Raw genomic sequence first — 15,921 nt, forward strand, 5'->3', positions numbered from 1 at the left:
AACAAACTGAGGAAAAACAAAAACATTATAAGGAACAGAGAAAACTGAACGGATTAAAAAATATGACCCAGACAAAATATAAAGAGCTCTACGCAGCAGCTGGACAGACTATTCAACTTCTCTGAACGCCTAGTGACACCAAGTAAACAACAGAATATATCTAATGGCTAAAAAAGGTGGATTTTTCATATGTCCCCTTTAGCGTTTTATGTTCTGCCAGTCCAGTTTTATGTGCTGAAGCGTTCAAACATGAACGCTTCAGCACATCTTTCTACTGTCAAGCAAGCAGGAAACTAGAACGCAAAACTCAGGGATGAGGTAAGCCCGACCTTCCAGTTTTGAGTTTGTTTTCTTTAATTTCACATTTTATTGTTGACATTTCTTACAGAAGGAAATGTCAGTCTAGAAACCTTCATAAAGGCTGCAGAGTAATCCCTCCCCCCCCCCCCCCCCCAACAAACATGGTCAAATAAACTTTGTGAAATCCTACATTTTAATTTGCTACATTTTAAATTCCTTTTGGTTCCTCTCCCATGGTACATGTTCAGAATTCAATCTGACTTCATTTTTCTCATCATGACTTTAATGGCACAACACATGATCACAGGTGAACACACAGCAGGTAATCAGGACCTGTGCAGATGTTGCTTCCTCCACTAAAGCCAGCTTCACACTGACTACGTTTCTTGTGCGCTCTGTCCGTTCATTGGACGGAGCGCACAAGTGCTGTGCGCTCCGTCCCAGTGTTGTAGTCAAGTCACTATGCCTCGAGTCCGAGTCCAGGTTCGAGTCTCCAGTGTTCAAGTCCGAGTCAAGTCCAAGTCATTAAAAAAAAAATCCGAGTCGAGTCCGAGTCAAGTCCACTACTCATCCGAGTCAAGTCAGAGTCGACTCACTATTGATCCAAGTTCGTTGTAGGAACATGCCGTGACGTGATGTATGACATGAAGCAGTAACTTTCCATTGCACTAATAATGGCGTTCCGTGAGCTAGCTAATTTTAGAACATGACGTCATGTCACGTGGTACATGTCGGGCAAATATGCGTTTTCCTCCACTCTTTCGTTGCAGTTACCCTTGGTTTTACTCAGTAAAACGACTGCTTTTTCCAAGTCTAAGACGTCTCCTAACCATGGTTTTTAAACATTGTTGTTATGGAACGTGCAACAGCGACTAGAGTTACGCTGATAGGCCGCATATGAAGGATGTTAAAGCCGCAAGCGGCGTCGATCGGCCCTCGCAGCCAAGCGCCGCTCCGGCCTATTGGCAACCGCCGCGGCTCCGGCCGGCCGGCTGGGTTCGCGCACCGACGGCCGCCCGCCACCGCAGATGCTGTCACGCATTTTCCTCGCCCGTCCACCGGGCGATTCCCACAAACGCGTTCGGCAGCGTTCCCCCATGACTCACAACAAATCGATGCAGGTCGATGCAGCGAGGAGATACAGCCGTTGGATAATGATAATGCATTTGGCCACCAGACCGGACTAAATTCTTCGGCGGGCCGGACAATTTATACCGATTCCTGGACGGTGACTACAAACAGAAAAAAAATGGCCGATGACGCCATGAACACCGAGCAGGAGAAAAACATCGACTTACCTTTCTATCAACTTGGCCCGTTTTCCAGGCTTTCTAAGACCTCGACACTTAATCCATCGTTTGAGCTGAACGTTGGTATGTTGTTCCACAGTTCTACCAGTAAAATGGTCGCCTGGACATCCTCTTGTGATAGTTTAACAGCTGAAAAGTCGGTCATATCGTTGTATCTGTTGCATGTGTAATGGCTGGTTGCTACGTGCGCTCTCACACTGTTTGCCCTACCTTAGTGGCAAGGGGCGTTGCTCATAAGATGGTGACGTCACGTGCGCGGTACGCCATTTAGATATTAAAATCATACACCAAATAATATTCTAATGACATATTAAATTTATAGCCTAATGATATAAAAAAAGTCGAATCTTTTTCTCAATTTCGGAGTCAGAATGATCTGAATGTGGGAGTCCAAGTCCAAGTTCGAGTCATCAGTGCTCAAGTCCAAGTCAAGTCACGAGTTTCTAAATTTAGCTAATGACTCGGACTCGAGTTTGAGTCTCGGACTTGAGTACTACAACACTGCTCCGTCCAATGAGCCATGCAGCAATCCAAACTGGATCTGTCATGCATCCAGTCAGCCGTGTCCCCTCCCTCCTTTATTTTGCCTGATCCTATTTACAATTCCAGCCTCTGATTTCCTGTCTGGCTTGTGTAGTTTTTAGACATTGACGCATTTCGCTCTGTCACCTGTCACAAATAGACTCGATCCGTATCTCTGGCGGACAACGGAGGAGGATTCCCTGATGTGCTGTAGCGCCACAAAGCTGGTGGGAATGCAATTTTGACTAGAATGGCTTTTATTTGTGATGTAACAGAAATGCACTGATGAAGGAGTATGTGGGTATAGACCCTTTTCTATTACAAGCCCCAGGATTTAAAGCCCCAGGCTTTGGTTTCCCAGGGTAAACCAAAGTGTTGTTTTTTTTGGGCAAAAAGACACCATAGCAGACATAGTGACCTGTCTGATCCAAACTTTGCCTCACGGATTTAAATCAGTGGGGTTTTGCCTTAGCTATTGCCAGGGATGGGCACAAATACATCAAAATGTATTTCCAAAGAAACTACAAAATACAGCAGCCAAAAAATGTATCAAAATAAAATACTGTATTTTTGTATTTTCAAAGTACTACAAAATACTTCATTCTAAGAGCCTTTTTCTTCAATCCCTTCACTTGTACACTATCTGAAAAAACATCTGAATGCAAGAGACTCCTTCCATAATCAGTCAACAGATATGCTGACTCCTCATGTTATACACCCCAATATGCCCTGAGAAATATTCAGTAACTCAAATAGCCCTTCCTTAAGTATACTTATTTACTCTATTGGTGGAATAGATTGCCCACTATGAAGCAGTGACAATAACTCAAAGACAACCAATCCAAATGGATGATTTATTTAGACATTTAAACTGATAAGCATTTTAACATTTTAAGTGATTTAACACCATCACTACCACAGTGCACAACCTTGATCAATGTAAATACCAAAAAAAGTAAAAATAAAAAATCAGGTTGTCACATTAGTACTGTAAAACATAAAAAAAGAAAGGCAAATTGCAAACTCAAGTGTTGTGATCTAAGCTTGTGAACTCAACTTGTAAGCCTTGTGCTGTGTAACCTTACCTTGTCTAAACTGTGGATCAAAAGAAGTGCTCTAGTCTGTAAAAGCAACATTTTAGTTATTCTTACCGCTTGAAATGAGAAGTATAGCCTAAGCATGTTAGATCTGTTGCATGAATGGGAGAGATAACTCAAATACCCTTTCTACAGTCATCTAAACAGGGCAATCAAATTCCAGGACCAGCATAGATGACTTTTTTTTAATTCTTGGATAATCTTCTCTGGTGCCAATTAAGCATTTCACAATTTTGGATTAAAAAGCAAAGTAACTTCAGTTACTGCGAATTGTACCGAGTAAAATATTACTGAAATTGTATTGGTAATGCCTTACATTACTGCATTACTGCAAAAAGCAATGCATTACTGTAGCCTAATTAAATTACTTTTTTACTGCATTACTCCCAACACTGATATTGTGTAGGCCACATACAGTCAACAGTAGAACATTATTTAGGTACATTTCTAAGAAAAAGTTAATTCAAACGGCCAACACTAGAATGAGCCAAAACTAGCCTACTACAAGTGGCGGAGAAAGTCACCTGTGGTGCTGCAGCAGCACACATATTGACAATGAGATACAAAAGCCCTATGTAGGCTATAGGCTAATTACACAAAACAAAAGGAAACCGTGTAACATAACAATAACTTTAAAAACGTGATTCTTTGAATGTTCACTGGTGAAATCAACGACAGTAAAACTAAGACAGAGAGTTAGTTAGCAGCTAACATTCAAAAGTTAATTAGCCTAGCCTTAAGAATACTGAACGTTACACTGAACAGGCGATAAAAAGAGTGATTCATGGTTGAGAATAAATGAGTTACTGGAATAAACTAGGTAAATTTGGTTGCTCAGCTTGCTTTGAAACAACTTCCTTGACTGGTCCAGACAAAGCACCAAGTAGAAGATACCCGACACAATCTAATATGCAGCTCCGTGTGTTTTGTGTTGATTGTGCAATGTGCCCATAGCAAGTGTGAAACAGTGCCAAAATTCCCTAGTGGCCGAGAGTGGTAACACAGGGACTTGACTGCGAAGGTGCCACAGACACCATTTCATGCTTTATAGATCGTTAGATGTCATCACAGATTGTGTCTCACAGAAAGTATTTTACAGTATTTTGAAAATACAAAAATACACATCACTGAAGTATTTTGATACAAAATACAAAGGCATTTTCATCATCTCAATAAAATACAAATTACAAAATAGTATTTTGTATTTGAAATACGTATTTCAAATACTTGTATTAGAAATACTGCCCATCCCAGGCCATTGCTAGAATAACCTTTTTTAGTACAATACCGCAGACTTTAAATGGGAGCAAATACATTTTTTGTAGGTTATAGAATATACGCGCTGCGCATATTCGGATGCCGTGGAAGAAAAGCAGAGCCAGCTTGTTCCGATCTGATTTAGGTTATTATTGGGGTGACAGTGGCACAGGAGTTAGGGAGTTTGTGCTGCAATCCGAGGGTAGCCGGTTTGATCCCCTGCTCTCAAATGTCCCAGTTGTTGTGTCCTTGGGCAAGACACTTCTCCCAAATTGCCTGCTGGCAGTGGTCAGAGGGCCCGGTGGCGCCGATGTATGGCAGTGTCGCCTCAGTCAGTCTGCGGTTCTGGCTACTAACATAGCTCACCACTGTCAGGGTGTGAATGGGTGAATGACTGACGGTAGTGTGAGGTGCTTTGGGATCGTCGGACCAGTTAAAGCGCTATAGAAGTACAAGCCATTTACTATTTTTACCATTAAATACAGCATGCCCATCTGTGGCGCAAAGGTTTATAATAAACTTAAATTGCCGAAAACATCCAGCCAAGATTTTTACATTTAATATACTTGCAGATTTTCCCCACAAATGTAGTAAACACTTTATATTAACTTTTCAGTCGCAACAAACAGATCCAGTCTGTGGGCAATCACAGACAGTCTGGCCGACAACACGCTGCATCAGCGGGGATTAACTCTACAGTCTGGAAATGGCCTGTCAGCAGGTCTCTGCTACTCCCTATAAATTCGAGCAGAATTAAAATTGTCTCATAATCCTGATGAATTGACTCACAAATTAAGTTTGGAGGTGTACTTTCTCACCTAAAACATTTAAAACTACTTTTGTCATAAATTAAGGTTATAAAATTGATATGTTTGTAAATTAGTCAAATCCTCACTGCTCCTTACACCACCCTTGTGGCGGACAGTTTTTCTTGCTGCATGTAATCCCGCCCTCTCAACAAGCCTTGGGAAAACAGAGCAACGTACTGGGTGACCTGAGGGGCCAAAGCTACAGGAAAGTGAAATTAGCTGGGTAAATGTGTATGAAAACAGCTTAATAAATTCATTAGGAGGGCCAGCTCTGTCCTGGAATTGCCCTGGATCCAGTACGGTTGGTGGGAGACAGAAGGACAGTACGGAAAATCACATCACTGATGGAGAATGTCTCCTACCCCATGCATGGAGCTGGGCAGCTGACTGGTCAACTGCCATGCCTGTTGAACTGAGATTTCAGGGTCTCAGTAGTAGTGCGCTGTGCGTATCTTTTAACAGTTCCACTTTGATGTATTTAGAATCATAGTCCACTAGTACGATGTACTGCTTGTCCTCAAATTCTAACAGATTAGGAGCCAGTGTTTCAAACAGTAGCTCTGGTGTTTTCAGTTGGCTTGAGTGGAAGTTTTGAATTTCAGCTCATGTAAAACAACTTTTGATCATGTTTTCAATTTCAGCACTCATACCTGGCCAGTGTAATGTTTCACGTGCCGGTTGTTTGCTCTTCACCAAAACCACATGGGGGATGGTGTCTTCGCATGGTGGCTCGCTTTTTTTAACACAGTAGGCTGACAGGAATGGAGGTGGAAGAGGGGGAGAGACCTGTGGCAAAGGACCGCGGTCGGAGTCGGACTCAGGTCGACCGTGTTGAGGACTAAGGCCTCCGTACATGGGTCACGCTACCCGCTGCACCACCAGCGAGCCCCACAGTGAGTATTTCTGTGGCTTGGAATGGGACAAAAGTGCGGAGACGGATTACAGTTTTCTGAGTGTATATGTATTTAAAAACAGGAGGAGGCTGGTTTGGGTGGAGGAGTTACCAAGGTTCTGAGGAGGAACGGTAAGAAAGGTTAACAGGGAGGTAAGGAATCAAACAGAACGTGAGCTGTGCTAGAGGGGTTTACAGCGGGAGATTAGAAAGGATCCAGGGAACGTTGAGTCTGCTCACAGAGAGCTGAGGGTGCCAGGTCAGTGAGGCTGGTGGTGTTGAATCCTATTCTCTGTTCTGATTTTGCAGATGAATCAGCATGGGGGGAGTAGGTGAAAGTTGGAGGGTGGATAGGCAGGTGGGCCTTAGCCAGCAATGGTGAAAGTAAGTGGGCTGTGCACCAGAACAGACACCCAGTAGAAGTGGAAGCAGCTTGCAGAAGGAGGTCAGGGAGCGCTCCAAAAGCATCTCAGCAGAGGACTGCAGAAGGCTGGGGGCCGAGAGAGGTGGTCAAGGAGGCTTGGAGCATTTATCCAAACAGCAATCCACGCTGGGTGAACTAAAACTCTGGCACCTTCCTTCTGCTTCCTGCCTCCTATTAAACTCCTGTAATCAGCACCTGATGAGGAACACCTGCACAGCAGCCTGCCAATCACACCCCGGGGGGGAAAAGGTGAGAAGCAACAACACAGCGCAGCACCAGGCAGCACTCAGATTTGTGGACATGACAGCACATTCCTTTATACGCTACTCCTACTGTTACATCTCGCTTACTTCTTGATTCCCAATACAGCTGAACAGGGACGGCTAGTTTCTTTCTGTTGTCCAGTCAACCTTGTTGAATGTTTTGATCCTTTTTGGAGCATTTTTGCATTTCAGTCTACTTGTTATCACTTACAGACAGAAAGCTGAGCGTTGAGATCCACTTCAGACTGCCTGCCTCTGGTGTCTTATCTGACAGCTTTGATCTAGACAATGTTTCTGGCACCTCCATGTCTTTCCTCTTTTGTACTTAATTGCGACGTCATACCACTCTAGTCGCAATCGCATTCTCTGTATGCTCATTACAGTTGACAGTAATGGTTTCTTGTAAAAGTCCTCCCACGGCTTGTGGTCATTGTAAATTGTGACATTTCCCAAAATATGTAGTGATGAAACTTGGTGCAAGCAGGAATGATAGAAAGCATCTCCCTCTCAATCTGTACAAAGCGTGTCTCAGCGTCAGTTATCAATCGAGATGAGAAGGCCACAGGATCGGCACAGCTCCCTGTCCAGTGCTGATGAATCACAATATAGTTCTACAGTTTTTGTCATATCATAGAACTTCAAAGCTAATGTGGCAGCGGAACATCCCAGATTCTTGGTATAAATCCATGGCGTCCCAGTCAAAAATAAAAATTACATTACTGCTTTGATAGCTTTCTGACACCATGTAATATATTTATGTTTGGTAGGTGTTAAGCTTATACAGGAAGCAGACATGTGGTAGCTTGAGACTTGTGATTTTTCTTAGTAATTACAACCAGAGGGAACACTTTCTGCAATGTATTACAGTTTTGTTTTATTTTTGTCGTATCGTTGTATTATTCTGACCCATTTCCAGTTTTGTCCATTTAATAATTTCGTTTTTTAATGGTGAAGTCATGCTGTGTGGATCAAAAAACAGGCGGATTGCTGTAGGCAAGTTCTCCGTAAGGCTCCAGAAGCTCGAATGCCATCATCCACAAGTTGCAAGTGGGATCAGGAATGCCGCAGGTAGTCGCCAGGAAACCCATGATGAATGCAAAAAGGATGACAACAAGGACCATATATCCGGCTGCCCTGGCTCCTCTCTGCAGTATCATAGCTCCACAGGGCCACCAGCTGAACACAGGCACAAAACACTCAAATGGGTAAAGGGATTTCTGTTTGTTGTTGTGTTTGACTGTATTGTTGGACAGAAGTACCATTTTCTGTTGTTATGCTCATCGTTATCTTCCTCCTGAAAAAACAACAGAATTTCAGAGCATTTTGTTTCACACTAGCTATTTCCACTTGGACATAAGTAATTGAAAAAAAGTATCTTGTAAACACTCTAATCGGAATATCGTGATTAGATTAAGCTCAAACAGAATGAAATTGTATTCTTAATTAGAAGAGTGATTTATGCCGATCCATAATGTGAACAGCGTCCATCTAAACACTTGTTCTGATCATGTCATTCAGATTGGGGCAAACTGCCCTGACTGTGCATGGGTGCCCTGTGTTTGCCATCCAGTAATGGTGAAATATGGCGGTATATTTAAGCACACAGACATGTATTTAGCGAGCAGCGTGTGAGGTTAAAACACACACATCAGTCTCACTCCTTGGCCACATTGTACAAACACCATATCATTCTTCTTTTTAGAGGACATGAAACTAACACTCTTATGTGTCTGTTTGTTTGTTAGTTTGTTTGTTTTCAGCACAGACAGAAGTATAACTTCTCCTTTGTTGTTGTTTTTTAAGGAAATTTTACATCTATGCACGTCAGAGTGCTTCTATTCCAAATAAAGCCTGGTGCAAGTAAATGCACATCATGATTGGGTTAATTTATTTTGTGCCAGTAGAAATAATGTATTCTTCAGTCCAGACACATTTCAATCCGATCAATGAATTTTTCCCATATAACCATAGCTAATGTTAGTATTTTAAATGCATTCTGCGTAGTTGAATAGCCCCAAGACCCATTTAAAATGCTCACGTATAATGGGTTAGAGGCCAAAAATGCAGTGAAATGCCCATTTTCATATTTTCTTTTTTTTGGGATACTCTGGAAAAAAATTACAAAGCAAGATTTCCGATTTGTAAAGACTGTGTAAGAACTTTGACATTATGACACTGCTGTCAAATGTATTTCTCCAGAAATCTTTTGATTACAAATGTACTAATTTCCAGGCAAACCTACATTTACAGAGAGACAGTATGATCTCATATTAAAGTGCAAGAAGGCATCATAGCCACAACCCAGCAAAATTATCTGTTAGCATAGTATATTTACCAGTGAATGCTGGGCCTCTGTGTCTGCTTCATATTTCAGTACCATTCTGTAAAACCAAAGAACAGACAGACGTAAGACCAGACAAACTCAGCTGATTGTAGAATGCAAAGCTCCAAACTCATACTGGATTTCTGGAAACTAATTTTGTGGTCCAACCATTATGAGTTAACATCTCAGTACTCACAGGTTATGTTCCTCCTCAATGTCTCGCTGATGCTTGTCCAGGTGTTTCAGTTCTTTTCTAAGATCCTGCAGAAGGAAGATTAAACATCACAACGTTTACGGTGATGATCGCATATCAAGCATTAAAAGATTATGTCACACAGAGAAAGAAAAAGAGAGAGACAATCATGATGCATACCTCAATGATCGTAGCGTTCCTTTCTATCTCCCCTTTCCATTCACTCTCTATCCTAGACAGCTGGGAGACAGAAAGATGCTCCGATTAATGCTTCCTTAATTCAACGCAGTCATGTTAAAAGTGAAGCTAAGAAACTCTTCATAAACTGGAGTTCCTCACTACAGTAGTCTTACTCTCTCAATTTGGGCGTCCTTGTTCTGTAGGGCCATCTGAATCTTCTGGTTGTCCTTTATTTTTCAGTGAAATAAAGGTCAAAAGAGACCCACCCAACAGGTTATTTGACTATCTGAGCAGAGACTGGTTCGATAGAATATATATTCTAACTGATTTATATGAACCTTGATTTCAATCTCAGCTGCTGTTTCCCCCTGACAGTCCTTCACCAGATCATCCAGCTGAAACAGAAGCAGCTCAGCGTGAGAGAGTTTCAGAAGAGGAGGCAAACAACTTCACATCAGTTACACACAGAGCCGGATCAAGGCCTGACTGAACTAAGCTGCTGCCAAAACCGTCAGGGGCCTCCTTGAATCTTAACTTATATGACAGAATTTATTTATTTATTTTTGCTGTTTGTTGAAAATTAGTATACAATTAAATTTGATTTGACAGTTTCAGCATAGGTAAATTCAAATATTTTAAGTTGTTTGAAATTTAAGATTTAAAGGATTTAGCAAGGTGCTTTTACAAAGAATAATCTTCATGGTTTGATTGTTGTGCTTATAAAATTACAATCTGATGCTATTTTTTCTTTGTGTTTTACATCTCAGCGCATAATAATCAATTACCGTATCGGCGATTGTGTTTAGGCTCAGCCAGTTATCCTAAGAACTGCCCCAAATCCTGAAGCAGTGGTTAGAGCATTGCGCTTGTGTCCCAGAGGTTCTGGGTTCAACTCCCACAGACTGCCACTCTGGTTCTCTGAGCAAGACCCTTAACCCAAGCTTGCTCCCCGGGCGCCGCACTGTGGCAGCCCACTGCTCCCCAAGGGGATGAGTTAAATGAAGAGGACAAATTTAATTGGAATGTATATTGCAATGACAATAAAGATTATTATATATTATCCATCCATCCATTTTCCGTCACGCTTATCCCTGTTGGGGCGGCGAGGGTTGCTGGTGCCTATTTCCAGCAGTCAATGGGCGAGAGGCGGGGTACACCCTGGACATGTCGCCAGTCTGTTATATGTTATTATTATTGTATTATATTATTATATATATATTATATATAGATCAAACTCAGTCCATGGCCCCATATAACCTTAGGCTGGTCAGCCCTTAGCGGATGCTTATTTCTGGCAACGCTTTCTGTTTGTGAAAAATCCCACTGTACCTCAGCAGCCAGCTGTTCATTTTCCTCCTTCAGCTCCTTCAGCTTGTCTTCCTGCACAAAACAAAGTCCCACAAGAAAATGAGGATCAGCCTAAATCTAAAATAGAGCTCGTTTCTGTTAAAATCCTAAAAAAAGGCAAACACTGAAGGTCCATCACTCACCATTTGTCCGATCTTCATTTTATTCAACACCAAACCTTTCTGCTGCAGGATTTCTGAATTTTTTTCAATAGATTTTTTCTCCTTTTCTGTCTGTTCTTTTAAACTGAATACAAGACAGAGCACTTTGTGAGACAATGTGAACATCGGTGCATAGCAATTTTTAAAACCAGTCTCATCTAGATTTCTGGTGTACACAGAGAAGATAGACAATGCGCATAACATGTCAAGTGAATGTCATGGTACTGTAAAAAAAAAAAAGAAAAAGTTTAAGCGAGTTTCTTTGGCATCTTACTCTTGGATTCTGTTGACCAGGGTCCGATTTTCTTGCTCCATTTCAGCCATCAGCTCCTCAGTTATCTGCCCCTGCTCGATCAGTTTTTCATGGAGTTCCTTAGCCTGTCTGTATTTTTTAAGGGCCAGGTCAAATCTTTCACTCAGGTCTTTGATTCCTCTGCAAAAACACCAGAAAATATGTAGGCCCACCTTCCTTTTATGTGATATGTAAAAAAAAAAAAAAGAAGAAGAAGAAGAAAAGAACACTTACACAGTGACAGGCTCCTCTTCGTCACTTATGCGGGGCAGTTCCTCCATTTTGCTTCCTTTGATTTGTGTTGAAGGGTCCAAATGGTCCTGGTCAAGTCTCAATGCCTTACCAGGGATGAAGATTCTAAAGGAAGATGAAGGCAGTTTTTACTAAGCTATAAAATTCCTTTATTGACCCACGAGGGGGAAATGCAGGCGTGGCAGTGGCAAAGACACAGACGGAGTTGCACAAACTTATCTAATCTAAAGTTAGTTTTAAAGCAACAGAGGATGAGCTTTATCAGAAACACCAAAAAAATTAAGTAAAATAAGAACCAGAGTTAATATTGCACATGAAACTGGTCATATGACTTTGTTAGCATGGCTAATATAAAAGATTGTTTCACACTATCTTTCTGTTTGATGGGACGGAGAGACAAAGGGAAGAAGGAGAGAGAGAAGAGCTGCTAAATCTGGTGGCACACCACGTTGCTTTCAAAGTCTTCAAAGATTTTGAAAAGACTTGTAGTTCACACTAGCAGAGCGATTTTAGCAGATTTCTGTGTCACAACAGAAAGACTTCAGGACCAGACACTGTACCAGCGCACCTGCTGAGGGATCACACACGAGACGCACTAAACTCACCATGGCAACAGTTTGAAGGGTAAACAAACACACCGCTAGGTGGCGGTAACAGAAGATATTTGGACAGACTACGGCGTTCCACTCCAGCAGCAAATGAAAGCAGTGCAGCTGAAAATAGTTTCACTTTATCCCACAAGGGAATTCTGAAATGGAAATTTGATTTGAATAGTTTTGACTGAGGTTTGTGTTATTCTCGTGTTGAGAGTGTGAAACTTTTTTTTAATTATTATTTTAAGTTCTTTTTGGATTTTGTCATGAGGTTTATTGTTGGATTTATTCCAAAAATGTTATCATTAAAATCTGAAACAGGCAACATGACGTTTGGACAGGACCATAAACAAAGATATTTTATTTAGAAATGTCAGTTAATTAAATGAAGTTCCAACTAAACCACCTTGCTTTATATGTTGATGAAACCTTTCAATTTAAGAGTATTTATACTTTTATGTCTCATTTGTGGAATGTTGGGTTTGTTTTGTTAAGGCTCTTCATTATTTACTGCATTTTGTTGTAAATACTGCATATGAACATCCATCCATCTATTTCTTTGTTTTGTTTTTTTCATATTCCTTATCCCTATTAGTTAGTTGAAAGTCTGTATCATGCACACTGTTGTGTTTATTTTTATGTACAGTTTCAAATAAACCGTTTCAAGAAAACAAAAGGGCAAACACAACAGCTAACAGCCTATGTTGTTTCCCTCATTCGCTTTCGGCAACACGCGTTTACATTTGGTTCAATTGTCGATTTACGCCCCCAAATGCATACATTTGGGTACACTCCACTGAAAATAAAATCAAGCTTGTTTGTTTGACGGTGACCACGTCTTAGGCGGGGTCGGGTTGGCTCCCGTCACTCTCTTGCAGACTCTTTCACCTCTTCTCAAATTAACAGTTGCTTTAGCGGACAATCCCTGCCGAATGACCACCTATACTGCTGACATAGACTTTTCCCGGGGGTAAAAACGGGCAGAATTTGTGTAGTGTGGTACCAACTTAAGAAACAACACACTGCACAGGTGACAAGCTGAGTGACTGCAGGTAAGTGACTAATTTGGATGCATTCCAATTAATTCAAAGCCAAAGATAGGAGTATTGTGGAAAAACTATCTTTTGGAAAAAGGCTCTACAAATGCACAAGAAAAACAGAATGGAGTAGAAGTATAAAAAGTGCATCTTTAGAACATTCTCCTTTATGCTGTGAATAATATTCTGTAAAATATTAATGTAACAGAATGTATGTTTTGTAAATTCTTAATTGTTTTAAAACTCTGTTGTTATAAATTAACTTCTGCAACAGAAAAACAACAGAAAAACATGAGGACTCACAGGAGCCAAGTAATAAACCTCCATCTTCATGATTAACCAGTATGCTCTTACACATGAAAGTAAAGGATACTTTTTTCATTGCCTTTTGGCAAAAATGTGACTGATAAATATTTACGGTATATTCATTTTCAAACCTGATTTAGTTTGATATAGTTGAAGGACAATTCATAAAGAATCTGTTGTAACCACTTTAAAAAAAACTCCTGGGAAAGTCTGACCTGTTTAAACACAACTATCAAGAGTAAATAATAATAAAAATAGATGAGTTAAACCTTTTACAAAATACAAACACAGATCTCAGCTCGGACTCCCTCTCTTTTAAATTCATTGCTAATTTTGGATGCACTTAGCTGCCTCGCTGTAATTTTACCTCACAGCAATATTACAGGGCCTTTCTAGGAATATGGAAACTGATCCATGTTCAGTGGCACTGTTTCAAGGCAGCCAGCAGAGGCTACACTCGTTGCACATATCAGCCACGTCTTGCTTTCAAGTCGTTCAAAATATTCATTTCTGCTGACCCCATTATGCATGCTCCGCAGACAAGGAGTAAAACTTACAGCGGAGCTGTTTGCCTCTCGAACATTCCTCCTTTCCATAAATTTGAAAATCAGACTTGAGATCTTGCTTTGCCAAACTCAAGTGTGGCCCGTTGCATGCAATTATCCAACCACATGTGTCGATCGATCGAATAATCTGTTTTGCTTGAGTCTAAACATGAAGAAATAAAGCACTTTTTGTCCTGAGATGTGTATGTTATACCCATATTTGTTTATGGCATGAGTAAGGGTGTACAATACGTAGAGGAGTGCTGTGTCAGGCTAGTGGGTCACTTATGCAGTAGTATTATGGTCAGAGGCATGGTCTGAACTGATCAATGGGTTGCACTGCCCTGCTGTTGGAACCACATCAAGCAATCAGCATGCTGAGGGGAATGATTCTTCCTCAGTGTAGACAGTGTCTGCATGATGTACTGTAATGTGTTTACCAATTTGCGTTTGCAGATTTCTTTTTCTTTTTGTTATGGCTCAAAGTCACAAATTGATGGCTGGGCATTCTCATTCAGGTTTTTTCTTTGAGAACAGAATTGAAGGTTTCTGTCTTTGTTTTGTGTCAGGTTAAATGGGACATACTCCTTTCCGAAAGTCCCACTTTCATCTCATCAGTCCACAGCATAATTTTGCAAAAAATATTTGGGATTATCAAGCTGTTTTTGGCAAACATGACACATGCCTTATGTTCTTCTTGGTCAGCATCTCTCATGGATGCCATCAGTCTTCTTCTAATCGTTAAATCTTGAACTCTGACCTTGACTGAGGCAGCAAGGGCTGAAGTGTTTTAGATGTGGTTCTGGACTGAGTCGTTTAGGGTCTCTTGGAGTAACTTTTATAGCCCAGAGACTCCTGGGAAGGATCATCATCGTTTCCATTTTTCACTGTGTTTTCCAAGACGGCTTAATAACTCTTTCTGGACTGAAAGACATCCACATCGGATTTAGTCTTTAATGTCTTTCTAGGCATAAATGTATTAACTTTTGAGATACTTTATCCTGCTTGATGTTGTCAGAGAGGCTCTATTTAAATTATTTCTGGATTCAGTAGGTCTGGTATTGTTCAGGCTTTGGGGTGATCAGCAAAATTTAGTTCAACTAATATATTTCCAAAAATTATGATTAATCGCAGTCCATTCCTGATTCAACAATGAAAAGGTTGCTTATTTCATAAGTGCGGGTTAGTCAAGATATCTTTTATAACTTAAAGAATTAACTCTTCATTTGAAAACAGCCTTTTTAAACTACTAAGGTTACATTTGAACTGAACAGTTTGAACTGAAACGTTTAAGCAGGACAAAAAAGCAATAACAGAAAATAAAATCGGTAAGAGGGCAAATATTAGTTCGGAGCACTATCTGTGCTGTATGCATGATGAATCAAAGTTGCTACGCAATTTGTCCACATGTCCAAAAACATCCATTGCAGACTGACTTTGCTGGAGATCAAATTGCATATGCTACAGTGTCAGTTGCTCAGAAAGGCGACGCCGGAGCATGATGTACAAACTCCGCATGTTGGCATGTCGTGATATGAATATTTAGCAGAACCACGATAGAGTAAGAGGGGTATAAAATTCTTAAACAATCTGAAATGCATCTGAGGATTGCCGCTCTGACCTGAAAACTGTGAAGTTCTCGTGGCCAGTTTGGGAGTAAGTTGCCCTCTTTGCCCAGCTGCCATTCACTCGCTCTCTGTGAGAAGCCCTGCAGAGAACTGGTTCATGTTTGAAGTGTGCTCCAAAAGTTATCCATTTATTTATAGATCTTTAATTAGACTGGCTCTCTTGGGGTTTCAGTGGGCAAATGATGATATC

General features: G+C 40.9%; 2 protein-coding genes across 4 annotated transcripts in view; one reads left to right on the top strand and one right to left on the bottom strand.

The window, feature by feature from the left end:
- Positions 1-7,719: 7,719 nt before the first annotated feature.
- LOC110368689 (rab11 family-interacting protein 3-like) lies at positions 7,720-15,882 on the bottom strand. Of its 2 annotated transcripts, none has more exons than XM_021317870.2 (12): positions 15,725-15,882; positions 11,605-11,727; positions 11,353-11,511; positions 11,061-11,163; positions 10,900-10,950; positions 9,909-9,965; positions 9,744-9,797; positions 9,571-9,630; positions 9,394-9,458; positions 9,210-9,255; positions 8,134-8,168; positions 7,720-8,050 (listed from the first exon to the last, which is right to left on the bottom strand). In XM_021317870.2, exons 2-12 carry the CDS (start codon positions 11,649-11,651, stop codon positions 7,843-7,845), a joined length of 885 nt encoding a protein of 294 aa, XP_021173545.2. In that variant the 5' UTR covers positions 11,652-11,727; positions 15,725-15,882; the 3' UTR covers positions 7,720-7,842. The 2 variants fall into 2 exon arrangements, with proteins under 2 accessions (XP_021173545.2, XP_021173546.2); XM_021317871.2 differs by lacking the exon at positions 15,725-15,882 and adding an exon at positions 12,068-12,088.
- The window catches only part of LOC105928119 (vacuole membrane protein 1), an 85,492-nt gene continuing 82,751 nt past the window's right edge, over positions 13,181-15,921 (top strand). For both annotated transcript variants that reach the window (XM_036143424.1, XM_036143425.1), the window contains exon 1: positions 13,181-13,267. The gene's annotated coding sequence lies outside the window, so the exon portion shown is untranslated. The remainder of the gene's footprint in view (positions 13,268-15,921) is intronic.

The sequence above is a fragment of the Fundulus heteroclitus genome, chromosome 11 (assembly GCF_011125445.2).
Source record: "Fundulus heteroclitus isolate FHET01 chromosome 11, MU-UCD_Fhet_4.1, whole genome shotgun sequence".
NCBI classification, from domain to species: Eukaryota; Metazoa; Chordata; class Actinopteri; order Cyprinodontiformes; family Fundulidae; genus Fundulus; species Fundulus heteroclitus.